Here is a 24,283-nt window from a genome sequence, read left to right on the forward strand (position 1 = left end):
AATTCCCTTTGTATTTATATAACATTCATTTCCATATATACATACATTCATATATAGTCATATATGAATGTATGTATGTGTATAAAAATCTCCTTGGCTCCTTCTAAGTAGATATTTCCTTATTACAAAGGAATAAGGGAGGAATCAACAAAATAAACATCACACCATTCACATCTGACATTAAATTCACTATTTCACATTTAAGTCCTCCAGCTCTTTTTTGTTTTGTTTTGTTTTTTTTAGTTTTTGCAAAGCAACGGGGTTAAGTGGCTTGCCCAAGGCCACACAGCTAGGTAATTATTAAGTGTCTGAGGCTGGATTTGAACTTAGGTACTCCTGACTCCAGGGCAGGGGCTCTATCCACTGTACCACCTAGCCACCTAGTCACACACCCCCCCCCCAACTCTTTAATGAAGGTATAGGGAACATTTTTTCAAATCTTCTCCAAGGTCATAGCTGCTCATTATGTCACGCATTCAGTTTTCTTGGTCTTGTTCTTTCTGCTTACTGCTGGGAAGAGCCAGAGGAATTTATAGCCCAACTCTCCTTGCCGCAGTTCCCATTTCACAATGCTAGTCTATGTAAAGTTTAACCATATCAAGTTCTAGTTAAAACAAGTTGTTCAAACTCTCCTAAAAGCTTGTTGATGTGGCATAGTTTTAATTACAACTTCCTCATCCTAAGAGACTTTCCTGGATAATATTGAAAGAATTTTTTGCTATGGTTCAGGTTCACAGTCCCCATTTCTCCAGTTGCAAGTCAAAACTGATATGGTGAGCCCTCTGTCTGAAAATTCCAATGATGGTAGACCTTTACCCACTGCTAATTTGTCACTTTCATAAAACAATAAAAATCCAAAAAGCACAATTTTCATAGGCATTCTACAATCTCTGGGTAACTGAATTGTTTCCAAGTTCTGATAAAAAATCAAGGGTTTTGAGTGTGGGCTTAATATGGGCACTGCTGTAAGGGCTGGCCTAGTAAGTGTAAACAGGCTCATGAATATGATGGCCACATGGTGGCTCCCTTTCTTCAGTGATTCTCTAATAGCCCTAAGATCAAATACAAACTATTTTGTTGAGCATTTAAAGTCCTTCACAATCTGCCTCTGACATACATTTTCAGGCTTTGCACTAATTATCCCTCAAGACTGAAATACATCCTCACCTTCATTTTCAGAATTCCTAGTTTCCTTTAAAGGAATTAATTCAAATGCTACTCAATCCCCCTAGTTCTTATTTCTTCTCCCTGAAATTACCATGCATATGTTTTATATATACTTATATGTGTGTAGTTCCATATCTGTAATGAGTGCTTCTGGGATTTAGAGTTTTTTCTACATAGAAAGAAAAATAAAGGTTAATAAGAAGGAACCCAAGGAAGTTTGGGGACTTTATAGTTCAGTGGTGAAGAGTAAGACCCTGGCAGGACATGAGACAGCAATGAGAGCTGTTTGCAATGGAAGCTCCCTGGTTGCCAGAAATAAATATAATTATGAGCAGTTAAGCCTTGTCTGGTTCATTGATCTACTTAAGGAATGATCTGCCTGGACAGAATTTACTGTTTGCCTGAATATACCAGCCTCACAACTATTGAGAACAAACAAATTTATCTACTTAATGTCTTATATCGCATTAGAGAAGAAGGGATAAAAAAGAAAGAGGAAGAAAAGAAGGAAGTAGAAAGAGTTGGAAGAGAAAGAGAAAAAACCCAAGATAAACCCACAGGAAACCAGAGGAAATGAAAAAGGAAAGACAGGCAAAGATAATTACATACACACACATAGTCACACAGACACACAAAGAGACAGTAAGAACCACATTTATACATAGTGAAAGTCAAAAAGATTAGCTTTCATTCATCAAAAAAAAAATACTAAAGTGGCACAATAGATAGAGCACTGGCCTTGGTGTCAGGAAGACAGGAAGATAGCCTTAGATTCTTGATGCTTTACTAGCTATATGACCTCAAATAAGTCACTTAACCCTGGTCATGAAGGACGAATATCAGGATATGACCTCAGAATTAGAATGGACCTATGAAGTCATTTAGTTATACCTCACTGTCCAAATCAGAAGTTTCTTTTGTTCTATAGGTTATAGTTCCCACACCCCAGTAATAAGGAACTCACTTTCTAATAATGCAATCTATTATATTTCTGACAGTTCAAATTGTTAAAATTTGTTAGAACTGGAAGGCACTTTAAAATCCTTAAAGGCTTACTAAACTGTAGATCAATCAGTTTGTTTATAATTTTTTTTAGGTTTTTGCAAGGCAAATGGGGTTAAGTGGCTTGCCCAAGGCCACACAGCTAGGTAATTATTAAGTGTCTGAGGCTGGATTTGAACTCAGGTACTCCTGACTCAGGGCCGGTGCTCTATCTACTGTGCCATCTAACCGTCCTGTATATAAAATTTAATCAAATTTAAATGAAGCTTTTGATAAAGTATTTCAAGCTGTTCTTAAGGAAAAATGAGAGTAGAACAGGAGTATCCAAAGAAGAGATTGTATAAACCGAGGTGATTATTATGATTCTAAGACCTGTGAAGTCAACACAATTTCACTAACCTCACCTATTATCACCCAATATTCCCCCACTTTAAAGCCTTCTCTTAATGCTCCTTCCCAAACTCCCCAATCACTTCCTTTATGTGTTAGTTGTCAATACCTTGGGATGATTATAATGACTCAAGCATCTACATCAACTGGAAATCCTCTCCTTTTCTTAGCATGCTTACAGCCTGCTACTCAGATGATCTCATGGCCACAGCTAGCAGTCATTGCCTGGCTCTGGACTCCTAGGCAGTTGGTAGTGAATAAGAACCTCCCTTTCCTCCCTTTTGCTTTTGATATGATGGAGTAAGTTGCATAGGATGAGTGGGCATCGAGGTGCTGTGATGCACATTGCAGAAATCATTTTTCCCAAACCATCACTCTTTTTCTGTCAAAGACTCCACATCCTTCCAGTCACCAGTTACATGTAATTCTTCCAGTAGAATTCTAATCTACAATATTATGACTATAGATTTTAAAAATTTGAGAAGCATGTTGTTTGATACAACTTACATTTGAGAAGATCAGGTCTGCTGCTAGGTTCAGATAACGAAGTCCAGTATTTGTGGGGCAAAACTGTAGACATTTGTGTGCTGATCTCATACTCCTCTGGAAAAAAGAACATATGCCTGTTAGTTGGATTGTCAGGAGAACCTTAGAAACCTAACTTCCCTGGATAGTTACTTTCCCTGTACTGCTAATGATTCACATTTTAATGGAATGAGGCATGTTCAGTGGGGAAACTTTTAGGGGAGTTATTTTTCTTAAAAGCAAAATAATTTGCCAAAGATCCTAAAGTTTTTTTTTTTTTGATTTGGATAAAGTAGAGGGTTAGTTTGAGGTACACATCTTCGGATACAGCATCAGAACACTAAGAAGTTAGTTTTAGCAAGTGGTAGGCAATGGAAGGCAAGTCACAAGTCACTTAACTTCTCAGGAACCTCAAGCCATTCTATAAATCTATAATTTTGTTATTATTTACAGATATCCTTTGGTAAAATTATACACTAGGAGATCCCCATCATAAAAAGAGAAATTATCAGTGAATGCTGATGATGTTTTGTCCTTTGAACTCAAAGAAAACCATGATATCAGGGAGGTGATGCCATAACAGCCATACGAATTTGATTTGAGTGAGGAGTGCTGTGCTAAGTTACCAGCCTCACTTTCTCCTCCAGTGTCATTTGAGTCCAATGGTCAGATATGAATCAGGGAGATTGGAAATGGTCCTGGATTTGAGGCAATCAGAACTAGGTGACTTGCCCAAGGTCACACAGCTAGTAAGTGTCAAGTGTCTGAGGTCATATTCGAACTCCTGTCCTTACTCCAAGGCCAGTGCTCTATCCGGTGTAGCACTTAGCTGACCATCAATGAAGCAAGAATCGAGTAGCTACCCTTCCCTACTCCTTTCTCCCATGGCTTTATCTATTTAAAAAAAAAGGAATGTTTAAGTGGTCCTATTTTTAATACATCTATGGTCCTTGAAATTTCTTAGAAGAATTGAGACAAGTTAAATGAATGCTGTCCTTAGATTTCATTTCTTTTGCTGTCATAGTAAGATAAAGTTTGTGTAAATATATTGACATTCTTCTGTATGGGTATGTGTGCTCAGGAAAATCAGGCATAACAACCCACAATGAGATTATTTATTAATTATATGGCATTTTCCCTACTATTAACTAAAAGGATGAAGAATTTGATATATGCTTTGCTTTGTTTTATATTTCAGCAAAATAATTTGTGAGAGGAAAGTAGATATAGAAGGAACTGGGACAATTATATGGTTGAATGTCTTCTTGCTCCATTCATTTAGGTGATATGCTTTGTTATTAAACAGTCTCTATAAAGAGATTATGTACTGATCCTATATATATATATATAGTGCCTATACTTTGCAGCCTCCAGTAAGGAAACCAGAAGGAATGTCAAGGAAATTGAATCTTGGTGATTGTACAATCTATTTAGACTAACAGAAGACATAGAGAACATTCTTTTAATTAATAAGTTGCTATTTTAAAAGTAGGAGAAGGTGTAGTGTCTAATATTAGATTAGTAACTGGAGAAAACAAAAAGTGTTAGCTAAACATTATATTCTTATATTAAAATAAGGTCAGAACAGATAATCTCTAAGGTCACTTTCAGATCTGAAATTAAATAAATCTGTGAACATGTGCTGAATTTCACTGTTACTTATATAAACACGAGTAAGTCATTTAATATCTCAGTGCTCTAGCAGCTCTCTGTAATTATAGACTAGTTACTGAGCTGCATTAGTGAAGTGAGTTTCCATTGAAATTGGAAGTTCCCCCTATGGATAGAATCATTGGTCTAGACAAAAGACAAAAATCCAGGCAGGCTAGAAGTACTATAGACAAAGACATATCTTGACTAGTATCTTCTTTCTCTTTTTCCCTTTCTACTCTATCCTTTTTCCTACTTGCTTCCTTTTCTCCCTATCTCTGTCTCTCTGTCTCTCTGCCCCCCACACACACACACACACAGAAACACAAACACAAACCAAGTCAGGAGAGATTTTACCTTCTTTAGCAAACTCTTCCAGTTTTCCCTTGTAGTTCTGCAGAGATTCGATTAACTGTCCTGTGCAGTCTATGATCATCTTTTGGATGCCAGTAAGTTTTTCCTTTAATCCAATGTGAACACTGGGGAACAAACTATCCTCAATATTCTTCTTAAATTTGTAGTATTCCTACAGATAGGGACAAAAGAAAGATCAAACAAAAGATATTTTGTCTCAATTACCTATTGGATTTAACTTCTAGAAGTTGGATGGAGTTAATCTACATGAGGAAATTTAGAAGTTAAATAACTTCCATGGTTACATAGCTATGAGCCTCTCTTAACTGTTACTATTTCTCTAGAAGTGTGGGAGAAGCAGATAAAAGTACCCTCCCCAGATAACCCCCAGAGACTTACTTCCACAAATATCCTGAAGTTGATAGCTTCTAGTGAACCTCCTGGCTAATCTTGTCTTACCAAATCCTGTTATTGACCATGAACTTCTTTGGTCTTTTTCTCACACAGACCCTTTTCTCCTTAGAAACAGCCCTACTTTAGGCATGATAACTCTGTCTTACTCTGTATCAACCATTTTGCCCAGGGTAAATGACCTCTAATGAAATGCAAGACAAGTAGAAGATAGTTTCCTACAATATATCTCTTTCCCCTTTCATTGGTACAAAGTTATAGGATTCCTTCCAAAGCTCTAATTCTCCCCATTGGATCTGACAGGCAACTTTCTTTGATTTAATATAGCTATGCTAAGATGATCTCCTGTAACTATTAACACAGATTTTTCTTCAACAAGTATACTACTCTTTTTGGCATAAAAAAATGACTGTTTTATGAATAGCCATCTTTCTTTATTTCACATGACACCTGAAGAATGTCTAGCCAATGAATACTGCTCTAAAAATTTGAATAAGGCAATGTTCACCACAATCTTTGCCATTGAGGGGTGGGGAGTAGGAAGAGAATGGAAGGAAATTATGTAACTTATAAATATGTATATGCATATGGATGAATGTTGAAAAACTTTCATAACATGTAATTGAAAAATAAAACAAAATATCAATTGAGGAAAAAGTGGTATAAAGGAACACTTACTCCTAGCTTACTGTAGAGGTTTTCTGCCTTGGTTATCTATCCTGACTGACCAGAATAAAGGTTTCTTGCTTCATTCTTTTGCTATTAACTGACCCTCAAGGACCCAGATTAGTAAGTACTGACTTTCTTGGCTCCTTCCAAATTTCATCTTCATAAGACCAGCACTTTTTAAAAACTATATCACATTTAAATTTGAGGTATACTGGAACAAACATTTTTCATAACAAAATTCTCAAAGGAAAGAAAAATATGGAATATTACTGAAGCTGCCAAAATAAAATGTTATAAAGTATTTTACTTGATCAAATTACCACTGAAAGTTTCAATATCCATTCAATATCTATTCAATAATTCATAAATCTAGAAATTATATTGACAATCATTGGGAGTGATACAGTTTGATTCATTATAATGAACATATGTGCTCACTGAGCAAGCTCTCTTTTTTGAAAAATTTGAATATGGGAGTTACTTCACTTATTTTTAAAATATAATTTTTTATTTTAAAAAATACTTGCCAATTAAAATTTAAAAAGTTTAACTTTATGCTGGCGAGGTGGCGCAGTAGATAGAGCACCGGCCTTGGAGTCAGGAGTACCTGGGTTCAAATCCAACCTCAGACATTTAATAATTACCTAGCCATGTGGCCTTGGGCAAGCCACTTAACCTCATTGCCTTGAAAAATCTAAAAAAAAAAATTAACTTTAAAAAAATTTGAGTTCCAAATTCTCTCTCCTTTCCCCTCTCCCACCCATTGAGAAGGTAAACAATATAGCCATTACACATGTAAAGATATGAAAATGTATTTCCATATAGGCCATGTTGCAAAAGAAAAGCAAACAAGAAAATTCCATCTTGAAAAAAATAAGAAAAATAAATACAGTGCTTGCCCTTAAAGAACTCACGATTTAATGATGGAAATAACAAGCAAGCACAAATCTGTACAAACAAGCTATATATAGGATTACTATATCATATGGTTTTATATATATATATATATATATATATATATATATATATATATTGTGTGTGTGTGTGTGTGTGTGTGTGTGTGTGTGTGTAGGAAATAGTAGAAGAAAAGCACTATAATTAAGAATAGAAAAATCTGAAAACAATGTTACAAGAAATTAGTCAGGAAAATTGCCTTGAAGTTCTAGAACAAGAAGATAAAGTAGAAATAGAATAAAATTTACCATTCCCTATCAGAAAGAGATCTCAGGAGGAAAACTTACAGAACTGTCACCAAGTTTCAAAAGCCCCAGGATAAGAAGAAAATATTAGAAGCAATCCAGAATAAATAAGAGGAAAATATTAAAGACTAATTATAAAACATTCATTAAATTCAAACTGTTTACTTATGTATATATGAAAATTTTATCAGTATTCTTAAAAACTGTCATCATTACATAAGGTAGTTTTAAAGAAAGGTTGGGGCTGAGTTGTATATGATGGGATGAATTCTAAAAAACAAAAGAGGGTAGGAAAAGGTAAAGGGGAACAATTATATTATAAAAATGGGGCACGAAAGGAAGAACCAAGGGGCGGCTAGGTGGCGCAGTGGATAAAGCACTGGCCCTGGAGTCAGGAGTACCTGGGTTCAAATCCGGTCTCAGACACTTAATAATTACCTAGCTGTGTGGCCTTGGGAAAGCCACTTAACCCTATTTGCCTTGCAAAAACCTTAAAAAAAAAGGAAGAACCAATACAGAGGAGGCAAGTAGGGGTGGATGACTGGTAATGTTGGAACCTCACTCTCATTTGAGTTGAAGAAGAAACAGCACATACATCCATACATCTGGAAGGATGAAGAAGTCTTCTGAACAAGGAAAGGGGTGAGATAATTGGGACACAATGGGAGAAGGACTTTTTGTAAAGTGAGGGGAGAAGATAAGCTTACAGGGATAAAGTAAAAAAGAGAGGCAGAGAAAGAAAATAGTGAGTAAAAATAAAATGGAGGGAAATTCACAAATAGTTTTCATAACTTTAAATATAAGTGGTATGTTTATGGCCCCTCTCTTTGTGTTGGCAAAGAACCAAAACTTGCAAGGATCCCCATCAATTTGGAATGACTTAACAAGTTGTGGTATAGTGAAATAATACCATTGCCATAAGAAATGATAGGTTTAATGATCTTATAAAGACATAGAAAGACATGTATAAAATGATAAAAAGCAAAGTGAGCAGAACTGAGAAAACATTGCATACAGTAACAGCAACATTGTTTTATGACTTTGAGTCATTTTGATCATTATAAATATACAAATTAAAAAGAAAGAACATATGAAGAAAGATACTATCTATAATCCAGAGAAAGAACTAATAAATGGAAGTATGTATGAAACAATTATACATATGTGTATGTATCTAATAGTAGACTTGTGTAGAGTGGAGTAGGAGGAGAGAAGAAGAGAGAAAAAAAGAAAAAAAGGAAATTTACATGAAAATTTTACTGGGTTTGTTTACTGAGTCAAAACATGTCATGGTCAGAGCAGCACTTTAGAAGTCACTTTGAAGACTGAATAGAGCTTTCATTAGAGAGAGATTTGTGGCAGGCAGATAAATTAGTAGACTATTGCAGCATTCCATATGTAAAATATTGAGGGGCTATAAAAGGAAATTGGTCATAGTTCCCTTCCTCCCAAAAAGACTTCAAAATAGATTTTAAGCATCAAATAGGTAGAAAAAATGAGAAAAGAAATTAGAATGATGCAAGAAAATTATGAAAAACGTCAATAGTTTGATAGAAGAGACGCAAAAAATGGAGAAAATAATACCTTAAAAAAGCCAGAATTGGCCAAATGGCAAAATAAGCACAAACAATCCAATGAGGAGGGGCTTCTTAAAAATCAGAATTGATCAAATGGAAAAAAGAGGTGCAAAATCTCATCAAAGAAAATACTTCCTTAAAATTAGAATTGGGCAAGATGCTAATGGCTCCAATGAGACATCAAAAAAACAATAAAACAAGGTGGTGCAGTAGATAGAAGCACAGAATCTGGAGTCAAGAATACCCGAGTTCAAATCCAGCCTCAGATACTTAATAATTACCTAGCCGTGTGACCTTGGGCAAGTCACTTAACCCTATTGTCTTGCCAAAAAAACCCAATAAAACAAAATTAAAAGAAAGGAAAAAAGAAAATATGAGATATTTCATTAGAAAAAATTGATTTAAAAAAGTGCTTAGAAATCAAATTTCAAGAAATTATCAAAGAAAACTGCCCTGATCACCCAGAAATATAAATGGAAATATAAGTGGAAAAAATCTATTCATCTCCCCAAAAAAAGATATACCAAAATTAAAACTAACAGGAATATTATAGCCAAATTCCAGAACAGCCAGATTAGAGAGAACATACTACAAGCAACCATAAAGAAACAATTCATATATCATAGAACTATAATCAGGATAGATAATATAACATCTAGCTTCCCTATTGTAGGATCAGAGGGCTGAGAATATGATATTCCAGAGGGCAAAGAAACTAGGATTACAAACAAGAATCACCTATCCAGCAAAACTGGGTATAATCATGCAGAGGGAAAAAAATATATTCATTGAAATAGAAGAATTTCAAGAACTCCTGATAAAAGACCAGAGTTAAATAGAAAATTTGACTTTCAAATATAAGATTCAAGAAAAGCATAAGTAGATAAACATAAAATAGAAATCATTAGGAATTCAAAAAGGTTAAACTATTAAACAAGATAATACCTGTAACTACTAAGAACTTTCTCATTATTAGGACAGTTAAAAGGAGTATCCATAGACTAAGGACACAGGTGTGAGTTGACTATAATGAGATGTTTTGAAAAAATAAAATTAAGGGATGAGAAAAAAAGAAAGCACTGGGAGAAGGGGGAAGAGAGATGTATAATGGTATAGATTACCTTATATAAAACAGACATGAAGAATTTTAAGAATGGAAGGGAATGGGGCAGCTAGGTGGTACAATAGATAGAGCACCCACCCTAGAGTCATCCAGCCTCAGACACTTAATAATTGCCTAGCTGTATGACCTTGGGCAAGTCACTTAACCTCATTGCCTTAAATAAATAAAAAATAAATTAAGAATAAAGAATGGAAGGGAAGATGAAGGGATAATGCTTAAATTTTAATCTCATTAGAATTCATTCAAAGGGGGAAAACACATTCAGTTCAGTGTAGAAATCTATCTTCTACTGGGAAGGAGGATAAAAGAAGGGGAGAGGGGATTAATAGAAAGAAGGATAGATTAGAGGAGGTGGTGGTCAGAAGAAAAACAGACTTTTGAGGAGGGATAGGGTGAGAGGAAACAGAGAAAGACAAGGAAGTAAAAATAAAAGACTATAGCAGAATCTTTTATTCTTCAGCTGATGATAAAAAAAGCAGGAAAGGCAATCATGATCTTAAAGCAAAAGCAAAAATAAATCTAATAAAAAAAAAGATGAATAAGGAAACTACATCTACTAAAAGACAATGAAGTAATATCAATACTTAACATATATACACCAAATGGTACAGCATCCAAATTCTTAAAAGTTAAAATAACAAGAGGAAACAGATTGTAAAACAATACCAGTGAGAGACCTCAACTTTCTCCTCTCAGAACTAGATAAATCTAACCAAAAAAAGAAAAAGAAAAAACTTAAGGAGTTGAATAGAACTTTAGAAAAGCTAGATATGATAAACCTCTGGGATAAGTCAGGCAGCTAGGAGTCAAGGAGGACCTGAATTCAAATCTAGCCTCAGAACCTAATAATTACCTAGCTGTGTGACCTTGGGCAAGTCACTTAACCCCATTGCCTTGCAAAAAACGAATAAACAATGAAAGTAAGATATCTCTTTTTCAGTGGTACATAGCACCTACACATGTATTAAGGCATAAGAATCTCCAGCCAAATTCCAGAAAAACAAAAATATTAAATGCATCTTTTTCAGATCATAGTACAATAAAAATTACATTCAACAAAGGGCCATGAAAACAGACTAAAAATTAATTGGAAACTAAATAATCTAATCCTAAAGAATGAGTAAGTCAAAGAATACATTATAGAAACAATAATTTCATTAAAGAGAATGACAACCATGAGACAGTTGCAGTTCAAGTAGTGTTTAGGGGAATAAAGGCATACATTGATAAAACAGGAAAAGTAGAGCAATGAATTGGGCATGAAACCAAAATAAAAATTAGAAAAAGAACAAATAAATACCTAATTAAACACCAAATTGTACATAGTGAAAATCAAAGGAGAGATGAATAAAATTTAAAGAAAGAAAACAATTGAACTAATAAAGAAAACTAGGAACTGGTTTTATGGAAAAAAAAGTAAGCCATTGGTTAATTTGATTTTGAAAAGAGGAAAAGAAAATTACAGCTTCAAAAATAAAAGGTAGAATTCAGCAACAATAGACAGGAAATTAAAACAATTTTAGGAGCTATTTTGCCAAACTGTATGCCACTAAATGTAACAATCTAAATGAAATGGATAAATATTTACAAAAATATAAATTGCCCAAGATAAACAGAAAAAGAAATGGAATACTTAAATAATCCTATCTTAGAAAAGGAAATTGAACAAGTCATCAAAAAATTCCAGGGCCAGATGGATTCACAAGTGACTTCTACCAAATATTTAAAGAACAATTAATTCCAATAATATATATAAACTATTTGAAAAACTAGGCAAAAGAGTCCTCCAAATTCCTTTTATGACATAAAGATGTACTGATACCTAATACAGAGAGAGCCAAAACAGAGAACAAAAAAACCATAGTCCAATTTTTCCTAATTAATATTGAGGCAAAATTTTTAAATAAAATAAAAATATTTTATTCATTCAAATAAATATTATTCATTTAAATTTTATTTAATTTAAATTTTTTAAATAACATTAACAAAGAAATTACAGTAATACAAATATCGAATATAATGATCAGGTGCTATTTATATCAAGAATGCAAAACTGATTTTGAAAATTATGTTTAATTGACCATTTCAATAATAAAATCAATATAAATCATATGATTATCTCAATAGAGGTAAAAATAACAGTAAGAGAGTGCTCTAACTGTAGCCTTTCAGAATTGCCCTCAGGGAGAAAGGAAGGCTAATAACTTGTCCAACCTTTTATCTCTCCCACACTGCCATACCTCCAAAAAAAGGACGTCATTGGTGATGTTGCCCATCCTTTCTAGCACATGCCTGCTGTTTTCCAACTCTGCATACTTGCTTTCTAGGTGTTTCTTGATGCCACTGGTCTGACTTAGAGCAATCTGTTCCTTCTCTTCCAGAAACAGAAATACATCTTCCTGGGCCTTCCTGACTGCTACATGGAGTTTTCCAAATTGCTCTTCTGCCACAGCTTTTACCTCAGAGACTGATACCTGGAGGGACCAGGAAAAAAATAAACATTTTAAGTATGCCCTTTAAGGAAATTTGATGTACAAAACTGCAAATTTCACCCACAAAAAAATTGCAATTGAGGATTATTTTTTGTGCAATATAAAAGGAAACTAAATTATATACAAGGATTCATTATAGAGTCCCTTTAAAAATTCAAATTTCCTAATGCATTTATTACTAGATCATTACCAATGGACTGGGCCATTTTTGTCTTACCACTGGAGGAGAGACTGAGGTTAAAGACTTTGTACAGCTCTGCCTCACTTAAATCTAATTCATATACAATTCAAGACAGCACTCTTGTGATGTCACTGGTCCTCTTTCAGAACAACAAAAGTAAACCACAACCATTGGACAGAGAGGCCCAAATATTTATATTTCCATTGTGATTAAGGTTTGATAACCCAGATTCAAGGGGCAGTTTACGAGGAGTGGAGAAGAACAGAATAAGAGGGGTCTACTACCTGAAAAACAGGTTCATTGGGAGAAATTAGTCTTTGCAGGCTCTAATATATGAGTCAGGCAATCTGTCTCTGGGAAATAAGGCAGTTACTATAGAATTAAACTACTAAGATCAGCAACAAAAATGTCTCAATGCAAAGTTGATGACTAATAAACCTAAAGCTCCTTCCTTCTGGCATATAGATGGGATTAATATCAGACTCAGGAAGAGCAGAACTGACTAGTTGAACTTAAGCTTCTTCAGCTGAAAAGGTTAAAGGTGTGACGGCACGAGGAATTCACTGACTATATTATGCATCCAAGACATTGAATCATTAACTGATAAACTGGTATTCTTTAAAATTCATTCTTTTGTGCTTTTGGGAAGTATTAGATGTACACAAAGAAAATGTTATCAATAACATATTTTTCAAATAAATAGAAGAATAAATAATTTCAGAAAGGGTATTGTAACAGCCAGAATTTAACAAAGGGTAAACTGAAGCAATTATCCAAATAAGTTATCCTTTATTAGCAAGGGCATGTCACCTGGTAACAAAGGCTAGCCTCCATTTGAGCCAAAACAATCAGGTAGGCAGTGTGTTTTATATCTTGGTGTGTCCTCCTTTTGAGTGACCCGACCATTTGGGCCTCCCCTAGAAATAAATGTAAAGCATCCCTGATTGATCGACATTAAATGAAGAGGTGGGTGAATAGTTTTCAGCTTCTCCCTATTACTTCATCATGGGAGTGGGGGAGACGAATATATTACAAAACACAAGGATGTCAAACTACCTTCTCTTTGAGGCATAAACCAAAGCAAGGGACCCTGCCCAAGTTAATTAAGGACAGATGCCTTGGAGGCTGGCATATTCTATTATTTCCATTAAAAGAAAGTTGGGGTGGCACAGTGGATAAAGCACCGACCCTGGAGTCAGGAGGACCTGAATTCAAATTTGACCTCAAACACATAATAATTGCCTAACTGTGTGACCTTGGGCAAGTCATTTAACCCCACTGCCTTGTAAAAGCTAAAAAAATATTTTAGAGTACGAGTAGTAGACAGCTATGTGATGTATAATATAAACAGACAAGAACAAAATTAGGAAGACCTTCCTCAACTTTTGCAAATACCATTTGCTATTTCCTTTTCATTTTGTATATAGCTTGACGCTACAAATTTGTTTGCTTGTTATCACACCCATTATACTGAGAGCTCTTTGAAGGCAGGAATTATCTTTTGACTTTCTCTGTATTGGGTGCTTAGTACAATGACTGAAACATGAACAGAGTTTAGCATTGTCATCAATAATACTTTTAATAAAGACCAGGGATGAAATCTAATCTCTAACATGTACTAAGTGACTATCATTTCACATTTTCCTGCTTTAGATCATTCTAAGGCTGTAATATAAATTAGAGAGGAGTTGCCTGTCTATATAGAAAGATTTTTCATACCAAAGAACTTCCCTCACTGATGAAATCACAGATCTGTTTCCCTAACACTCCATCTCCCCTCTCCCCCCACAAAAAATATATAGTTCAGACTATTATAAGAAGTAAATGACCATCTGTTGTCATGAATGACTGTAATTAGGATTAGATTTTCATATAATACAAGCAACTTTCTAGTTTTCTCTTTTCCTTAGGTTTTGCTTCCTTAAGTTTTGTTGTTGTTCAATTGTTTTTCATTGTGTCCAACTCTTTATAACCATCTTTGGTGTTTCTTGGCAAAGATGTTTCTTGGCCATTTCCTTCTCCAGTTCATTTTACAGATGATGAAACTGAGGCAAACAGAGTTAAGTGACTTGACCTGGGTCACATAGGAAGTACTTGAAGCCAGATTTCAACATAGGAAGATGAGTTGTCTTGATGCCAGGCCTAGTCCTCTATCCAGCATAGTTTAATCTTTATCAGCTACACATCATTAACATTTATTCACTTTAAAACAAACAAATAAACAAAGGTCTGGCATCTTATTTGTAAAAACCAGTGGTTCCCTTTGATTCTACTATCCTCACCTGGCTGGGCAGCTAGGTGATGCAGTGGATAGAGCACTGACCTTGGGGTCAGAAGGACAGGGGTTCGAATCCAGCCTCAGATAGGTACTAGGTGTGCTATCTTGGGCAAGTCACTTAACCCTGATTGCCTGGTATCCAGGATCATCTTTCTCTCTCTGTCTCTCTTGATACCTTTTCTACTTTGTGTTTCCCTTGTTAAATATTTGAGCAGATGTCTTTCTTGAGGTATAGATATAGATATAGATATAGATATAGATATAGATATAGATATAGATATAGATATAGATATAGACTTGGAAGTGACTGTCCTAGAAATGTGAGAAAAAAGGGGGCTAATTGTCCTCATTAGGGGACAGACTTCCTAGAACTAAACCTTTGTTTGGACTAAATGCCTAGGTCCAAAGTTAAGAGAGGTCCATAGGGAAAGGAAGAGAGTACAGATACCCCAATGCCTTGGGCTCACCATCAGTCCCGTATTTTTAGACCAAAATATTCAAAGTACTTTTTCATAATAGTATTAAAAATGGAAGAAGAGTGGGCGGCTAGGTGGCGCAGTGGATAGAGCACCAGCCCTGGATTCAGGACTACCTGAGTTCAAATCCGGCCTCAGACACTTAATAATTACTTAGCTGTGTGACCTTGGGCAAGCCACTTAACCCTATTGCCTTGCAAAAAAAACTTCAAAATATGGAAGAAGAAAGTTCCTTCTTGATTAGGGAAAAAAAAATATGCTATGGAATGGAATGGAATATTATTGTACAAATAGAAAATTGAGCCCAAGGAATTCAAAGAAATATGGGAAGACAGATGAACAATTGTAGAGTATAATTTGCAGAATTAGGGGGACAATATACACAATGACTCAAAAATCTAAATAAAAAAATTTAAAAGCAGACAAATTTAGATTAACAATTAACAAATTTAGATGCAACAATTAACCTCAGTCCAAAAAAACAATTAATAAAATTCATTTCCTTTGTCTTGGTAGTGTCTACTTCTTTAGTAAACTTACAAGTTCAAGATGTTACATAACCTATTAGATATATATTTGTCAATTTTTCCTTCTTTTTATTGCATTTTTTCTTTTTTAATAATATTTTATTTTCCCCACTTACATATCAAGACAATTTTAGCATTAATATTTATAAAATTTTGAGTTCAAAATTTTTCCTCCTCATTTCTTGCCCTCCCCCTTCTGAAAATGGTAGGCAATTTGATAGAGATTATATATGTACTATCATGTAAAGCATATTTCCACATTAATCACAGTTGTGAGAGAAGAAATGGCTCAAAGGGGGAAAAACATGAAAAAAATAAAGTAAGTGAAAAAAGTATACTTCAATCCACATTCAGTTTTTTATCTGGATGGGGATAGCATTTTTCTTCCTGAGTTCTTTATACATACCTAAGATTATTGTATTGCTGAGAAAAGCTGGGTCATTCATAGTTAATCATCACACAAAATTGCTGATATTGTGTATAATGTTTTCCTGATTCTGGTCATATCACTTTGCATCATTTCATACAAGTCTTCCCAGGTTTTTCTGAAATCTTCTTGTTCATCATTTCTTATTGATGGGCATCCCCTTAATTTCCAATATTTTGCCACCATGAAAAGGGCTGCTATATTTTTACACATGGAGGTCCTTTTCCTTTTTTAATCATCTCTTTTAGATACAAATCTAGTAGCAGTATTGCTGAATCAAAGGATATGCCCAGCTTGGTTACTCTTTGGGAAGAGTTTCAAGTTATTCTCCAGAATGGTTGGATCACAATACATTTAGTCTGCCAAGTTTACCACATCCTCTTCAATATTTATTAATTTCCATTTTTTTCATATTACCCAATCTGACAGATGTGAAGTGGTACCTCAGAGTTGTTTTTTCTTTATTTTTTGTAATTTTTATTTAAGGCAATGGGGTCAAGTGACTTGTCCAAGGTCATACACCTAGGTAATTATTAAATGTCTGAGGCTGGATTTGAACTCAGGTCCTCCTGACTCCAGGGCCGGTGCTCTATCCATAGTACCATATAGTTGCCTCTCAGAGTTGTTTTAATTTGCATTTCTCTGATCTAAAGCAATTTGAAGTGCTTCTTTGCTTCTTCATATGCCTATAAATAACTGACTTCATCTGAAAACCACATTTTTCTATCCTTTGAACATTTTTATATGTTTATATATGTTTTTATAAATTTGACCTAGTTCTCTATTTGTTGAGAAATGAAACCATAATCAGAGTCACATGCTATAAAATTGTTTCCCAACTTCCTGCTTTCCTTCTAATCTTGATTTCAATGGTTTTGTTTATGCAAAAACTTTTTAATTTAATATTAAAATTAACTATTTTATATTTGTAATGCTCTCTATCTATCTATCTCTTGTGTGGTCATGAACCTGTAACTTAAAAATTTGGATGCTGGGGTGGCTAGGTGGTGCATTGGACAAAGCCCTGGAGTCAGGAGTACCTGGGTGGTTCAAATCCAGTCTGAGACACTTAATAATTACCTAGCTGTATGGCCTTGGGCAAGCCACTTAACCCCATTTGCCTTGCAAACACCTAAAAAAAAGAATTTGGATGCTATACTATTTTCACTTTTTAAAATTTGTTTGATATATTTTTTCCTTCTCATGATTTTCACCCTTTTGTTCTGATTTTTCTTTCACAACATGAGTAATATGGAATTATATTTAACATGGTTGTACATGTATAACCTCCACTTCTTTAATATTGCAGCTGCTCAGTTCACTGACTGTGGCTCCCCAATATTTGAATTGTTTCTTTCTAGTCATTTGCAGCATTTGAACTGGTAACTGAGGCCATGGGATATTTCTGCATTTCCTTGGGGCTACTCTGAAGCCAAAGGAGATCTAGCCACTGGAGGCTGCCTGTTTGCCTAGGGCTATGGTGAAGCATGAGACAGTTTTCATAGCTGAAGTTTGCCCACTCCCCTGGCTATGCTGAGGCATGTGGTAGGTCCTCATGTTGACTTTTGCTTCTCTACCTCACTGGAGCTCAGAATCTCCCACTGGTTTGCTGAGGTGGGGTTTGCTGCTTACTTGTCATGATGTTTCTTATCCTGGACAGGGCTCCCCTTTTATTTGAGTGAAACAGACTTTTCTTGCCTATCTTCCAAGTTTCTTGGGCTAAAAGATTGCTTCACCCCATTTTTGGCTATATCTGTTGATCCAGAATTTGTTTGGGGATAGTATTTTATGGTTGTTTGGAGTTGAATATGAGAGAGTTATTATGATTTACTCCTTACTCTGCCATCTTGGTTCTGCCCATTCCTTTTTTTTTACTGGAAATATGCCTTCTCATTCTATCTCCCTCCTTTCCATTGTGAAAGGAAGAAAAACAAAACTCTTGTTACAAAAACATTTAGTAAAACAAAACAAAGTCTCCAATTGGTCATATCAAAAAAAATTCTCTCAATCTGCAGTACATGTTCATCACCTCTCAGACAGGAGGTATAGAATGTATGTTTCTTTTTTCATTTTTTTATTTTTTTAATTTTAGAAGGGTTTTATTTAGTTTGAGTTTTACAATTTTTCCCCCAATCTTGCTTCCCTCCCCCAACCCACCACAGAAGGCAGTTTGCCAGTCTTTACATAATTTCCTTAGTATTCATTGATCTAAGTTGAATATGATGAGAGAGAAAGATCATATCCTTAAGGAAGAAACATATAGTATGAGATATAGCAGGATTGCATGATAAGACTTTTTTTAAATTAAAGGTAGTCCTTGGTCTTTGTTCAAACTCCACAATTCTTTCTTAGGATACAGTTGGCATTCCCTGTCACAGATACCCCAAAATTGTGCCTTATTGTTGCCCTATTGGTATAAGCAAGTCCATTAAGGTTGATCATCAGTCCCATGTTGCTATTAGGGTGTATAATGTTCTTCTGGCTCTGCTCATCTCACTCAGCCTCAGTTTGTGCAAATCCTTCCAGGCTTCCCTTAAATTCCCATCCCTCCTGGTTTCTAATAGAAAAATAGTGTTCCATCAGGGACATATACCACAGTTTATTAAGCCATTCCCCAATTGATGGACATTCCCTCAATTTCCATTTCTTTGCCACGTAAACAGTTGCTATGAACATTTTTATACAGGTGATGTTTTTACTTTTTTTCATAATCTCTTCAGGGTATAGACCCAGTAGTGGTATTGTTAGATCAAAGAGTATGCACATTTTTATTACCCTTTGGGCATAATACCAAATTGCTCTCCAGAAAGGTTGGATGAATTACAGCTCCACCAACAATGTATTAGTGTCCCAGATTTCCAACATCCCTTCCAACAATGATCATTCCCCTTTCTAGTCATATTGGCCAGTCTGAGAGGTGTGAGGTGGTACCTCAGAAATGTTTTAATTTGCATTTCTCTAATAATTAGTGATTTAGAGCAATTTTTCATATGATTATGGATTGCTTTGATTTCCCCATCTGTAAATTGCCTTTGCATATCCTTTGACGACTTGTCTATTTGGGAATGACTTGTCTTTTTTTTAATTTGACTCAGTTCTCTGAATATTTTAGAGATGAGTTCTTTGTCAAAAACACTAGTCATAAAAATTTTTTCCCAATTTACTATATTTCTTTTGATCTTGGTTACAAGATTGTGCAAAATCTTTTTAAATTTAATGCAATCAAAATTATCTAGTTTATTTTTAATGATGTTCTCCATCTCTTCCTTAGTCATAAACTGCTTCCCTTTCCATAGATCTGACAGATAAACTAGTCCTTGATCTCCTAGCTTGCTTATAATATTGCTTTTTATGTCTAGTTCCTGTATCCATTTTGATCTTACCTTGGTATAGGGCATGAGGTATTGGTCTAATCTAAGGTTCTGCCATACTAACTTCCAGTTTTCCCAACAGTCTACCCAATTTTACCACAAGGAATGAGTTCAATTACTTTTTTTTTAGTTTTTGCAAGGCAATGGGGTTAAGTGGCTTGCTCAAAGCCACACAGCTAGGTAACTATTAAGTGTCTGAGGCTAGATTTGAACTCAGGTACTCCTGACTCCAGGGCCGGTACTCTAACCACTTCGCAACCTAGCTGCCCCATTCAATTACTTTAAAAAATACAACATGCTGTTGTATTGTTTGGGTAAACACATATGAAAGTAATCCTTTTTCTTGGCCAAAGAATGATATTCTTGCCGGTCGCTTATGCTGTCTCATCCAAAACAACAAAATCATTCCTTAAGCCTATTCTCCATCTTTTGATGAAACTTCAGTGAAACTTGTTTCTTTAATGTCAAGTTGGCTTTGTCTCAAAAGAATTTTATGAGTGAGCTGGAAGGTTCATGCTATCTATCTTTGTCCAAGGACAGAAGGTTGAGTTATTTCTAATGCTGAAGGCTGACTCAGATATTCCAAATCTGCCTGTCTTGACTGCTAATAGTCACTATTTCTCACTCACTATTTCTAGTGAGATTTATGAGGCAAAAGTAAAGGTATCAAGGGCAGGTTGATTTGGAGGGATAATGGGAAACTGAGAGAAAGATCAGGTAGAGAGGTGAGTGCTATTTTGAACCTGAAGTCAAACTCAAGATCTTTGAGATTTTCATGATTCCAAAGTGTATTATCATATTTTTAAAATGGAACAAATGTTAAGAAAATGTATCTAGTTTTTAAAGTTATTGCTGGAATATGATGGACTATTTTGGCTTTTTATATAATAATGAAGACACTGCCATATTCTTTATGTGTGTATGCTTGGGAAACTAATAGATCTTCTCCACAAGACAGCCAGCAATGATTAATTGCAATTCTTTGATCAATAAAGAATAAGGAAGCAAAAGCAGTGAGATTATGGTAAACGATTCAAGGAGCCATTTGATATAAGCAGAATAGCTTCCTTTGTTAACTGACTGCTGTCCAAGCTTTTCCAGTTTCATGCCACTCATGTTTTCTCTGCTATTATCTTGTATGCTGTGCATCCCAGGCATAGCTGCTCCCACTTGTCAAAAAAAAACAACTGTTTTTCGTTGTATTCTGCTTTTGAACTGGTTGCAAAAAAAACCAAACCAACCTAACATTGAACTCTTTGGCTTTTCTTTCCTCTATAACAATTGCCTCTTGTCAGCAAGATGTTTATTTTTCCAGTAGCATAATGATAACAGCATTTCCCCTTTCCACTCTGACATCATCAATCCATTTTATAGTAAGCTGGAATGTTTACATTGATGATATGAAATACTACGGGTGCAACGGTATCCTGGCTGTGACTGGGAATGAGACCATGGAAACATTTCTGACCTGCAGGATCCCACAGCTGCATCCTGATTTTTCTATCTTCCAAATTCATTTCTTTTGTTAAAAAGTCAATATAAATTGTTTCTAGGTAAGGGTTTTCAAGATTGTCATATGGTGATCAAAGATATCTTTCTAACAGACATTATGAGCTGGAGCTAGTACTTCAGCCCAACTATCCAGCACCGAGTGCTCCCTGCAGTCCCAGACCCTAAAAGCAGAGGAACTGCAGGAAATGGAGGGGGGGAGAGGAAATCCTGCAAAATTCAAGAGGAGATGAATGGGTGAGGAGTGGGGGTGGGGGTGGGAGGGGGAGTCCAGAAAAATGAGAGGAGAGGACAGGGCAGACCAACTTGCTCAAGTGCTCGAGTCTCTCTACAGAGGTTCTTGAGGGTAAATTTAATAATTTTCTTAGCAAAGTTCAAAATTGCCTCCCAAATGACTGGACCAGTTCACAACATCTTTTACCACAAGCCTTTCTACACCTGTCATTTTTATTTTTTGTCAGCTGTGGAATATAATGTAGAACTTCAAAGTTGTTTTAATTTGCATTTCCAAATTTATGGTTTGGTATTTAATAATTTTTCTCAAATAAAGGAGAGGGTTCAAAGAGTAGGGACATGAACTGGAAAATTTTGTAGTATTAAAAACAAAAAATGTGGATCATATTTCTTTAAAATAGCAAAAAATAGAATTAAGGGTTAAAAAAGATAATCTCTAAATTTCCTTTTTGGTCTAACATTCTATGCTTCTTTGATTCCAAATAATAGAAGGAGACAGAGGTGTGAGAGACGTGGAAGAAGAAACTTCAAAAATTATCAACTGACAATTATGGGGTGAAGGAGAGAAAAGAGTCAAAGATAATGCCATGGTTTGTAAGCCTGGACGGTGATGCTGTCTAAAACAAATAGAGAAATTCAGAAAAAGAATGAGTTTCAAAAGACAAATTGTGATTTTGACATGTTGAATTTGTGATAGCTATGTTACATTAAGTTTGTAATGTTCAATAGCTATTTGATGATAAAGGAGTAAAATTCAGGAGAGAGCTAAAGGACTGGATATATAGATCTGAGTTATTTGTATAGAGATGATGCGAACTGAGGAAGCCACCAAGTGAGAGAGTATACAAAGGGGAGTATCCAGGACAGACCTTGAAAAATAACTGCAATTAGGGGGTAGGTTATGGAGAGGGAAAAGAAGAAGTCATTTATGTGGGAAAAGGACACAGAAAGAATCCAGAAGAGGATATATCAAATGTTCATCAAAAAAATGATTCAGAAAATGCCTTATGATTTGAGAATTAGCAGATCATTGACACTTTAAATAGTTTTAACTGAGGATAATGAGGAAAGCCCACTGACTAATGTAAAGTATAGATTAGAGGGAAAGGGGGAAGGGGGAAGGAGTGGTAATTTTCATCAGCCTCTACCTAGAAGTACAAAACCTCTGCTCTGAGTGAAATCAAAGCCAGAAATGATCCAGGGGCAAAGGGTAGTAGGGACATGGAGGAGCTGGGGTGGAAGTCGAGGTGAGATTCTACAATAATAGCTGCAAATTCTTGGTTTGAGTTGGTTTGGAACGGTCTGTTCTACGGCAAACTATTAGGAACAACAGCAGTGAGAACAGTGAGAACATAACCCATCTTCATATAACTTCCCTTAACTCTCCTCCAAAAAATAAATGAGTGAATGAGTAAATAAATGGATAAAAACTTGTCTCTATCACTACCTACACTTCCTAGCCTCTTATTCTTTACTCACCCTTTACAAATTGACTTCTGATCTCTTCACTTAACTAAAAATATTCTCTCCAAAATTACTAATGATCTTTCAGTTTCCAAATATGATAGTCTTTTCTCTATCCTTATTCTTGTCACCCAATTTACTGCAACTTATACTGCTGACCACCCTCACTTCCTGGTTATTTACTCTCTCTCTCTCTCTCTCTCTCTCTCTCTCTCTCTCTCTCTCTCTCATGTTTTTGTGCTATTTCTCTCTTTGTGCTCCTAATTGTCCACTCTTTTTTTTTTTTGGCTGACTCATCATCTCACCAATCATGGATGTTCCCCAAGGTTCTGTCCTAGGCCTTTTTTCTTTTCTATTCTTTTGGTGACCCCATCATCTAATAGGTTTAACTAATAAGAGGGTCAATACCCTATACATATGTTATTTCATTTTGTTCTCACAATCACTCTGAGGTAGGTGCACCCACATAAATGCTTCATAGCCCTTTCTCTATTGAATTTCAATCACATATCATTATCAAAAATTTTGAATTGAATGTCCTGAAAACATCTCAAATACAGTATGTCCAAATCTTTGCCCCTAAACTCACCCTTCTTAACTTCTATGTCCCTTGAAGGCATTGTCATTCCAATCTCCCAGGTTCATAACCTTGGCATTATCCTTGGTTTCCATTCTCCCTTACTAAATATTTCCAGTTGCAAAATCTTGCCATTTCTACCTTTAGAACATCTCTCCAATCCAATCTCTTCTCCCTAATCACAGAGCTACAACCTTATTTCAGGCCCTCATAACCTGCTTCAAGGGCTTCTCCAATTCATTCACACAGCCCCAAAAGTGATTTTCCTTAAACATTGATCTGAACATAGCACTTAGTAAATTGTTTTAGATTTTTAACTGCCTCTAGGATAAAATGGAAAACCTTGTGTTTGGTTCTTAAACTCCTTTACAACAGGGCCCTAATGGAATGCATTACTTCACCTCTACCTAACAATTCATCTCTTCTGTTTAAGAAGCATCACCTTCTACACCTTCTAATATTCCCTGCTGCTAATGCCCTCACTCTTAAACTATTTTATGTAATTTGTATGAAGTAATAGAGGGTCAGTCATGAAACTAAGAGACTTGTGTTCAATCCTGCCTGATCCATGAAAACTGTACAACCTTGGAAAAATCACAACATTCCTCACCCTGGATTTCCTTATTCTAATAAAGTAACATCTAATCTCTATATAATTATTCAGTATATATTTAATATAT

General features: G+C 35.3%; 1 protein-coding gene, 1 long non-coding RNA gene and 1 pseudogene across 3 annotated transcripts in view; 1 reads left to right on the top strand and 2 right to left on the bottom strand.

Annotated features, from left to right (window-relative positions):
• Positions 1 to 14,354, top strand: part of LOC141514395 (uncharacterized) — a 147,931-nt gene extending 133,577 nt beyond the window's left edge. For both annotated transcript variants that reach the window (XR_012476021.1, XR_012476020.1), the window contains one exon: positions 12,449 to 14,354. This is a non-coding gene — a long non-coding RNA (uncharacterized LOC141514395). The remainder of the gene's footprint in view (positions 1 to 12,448) is intronic.
• The window catches only part of TRIM16 (tripartite motif containing 16), a 42,542-nt gene that overhangs the window by 11,069 nt on the left and 7,190 nt on the right, over positions 1 to 24,283 (bottom strand). The window contains exons 3-5 of the mRNA XM_074225170.1: positions 12,308 to 12,541; positions 5,092 to 5,260; positions 3,067 to 3,162 (exon numbers count right to left, since the gene is read on the bottom strand). Of these exons, the coding sequence (XP_074081271.1) occupies positions 3,067 to 3,162; positions 5,092 to 5,260; positions 12,308 to 12,541 (499 nt within the window). The remainder of the gene's footprint in view (positions 1 to 3,066; positions 3,163 to 5,091; positions 5,261 to 12,307; positions 12,542 to 24,283) is intronic.
• On the bottom strand, positions 18,596 to 21,420 carry LOC141510874 (ras-related protein Rab-6A pseudogene; annotated as a pseudogene).

Source organism: Macrotis lagotis, chromosome 2 (genome assembly GCF_037893015.1).
Source record: "Macrotis lagotis isolate mMagLag1 chromosome 2, bilby.v1.9.chrom.fasta, whole genome shotgun sequence".
In the NCBI taxonomy this organism is placed as follows: domain Eukaryota; kingdom Metazoa; phylum Chordata; class Mammalia; order Peramelemorphia; family Peramelidae; genus Macrotis; species Macrotis lagotis.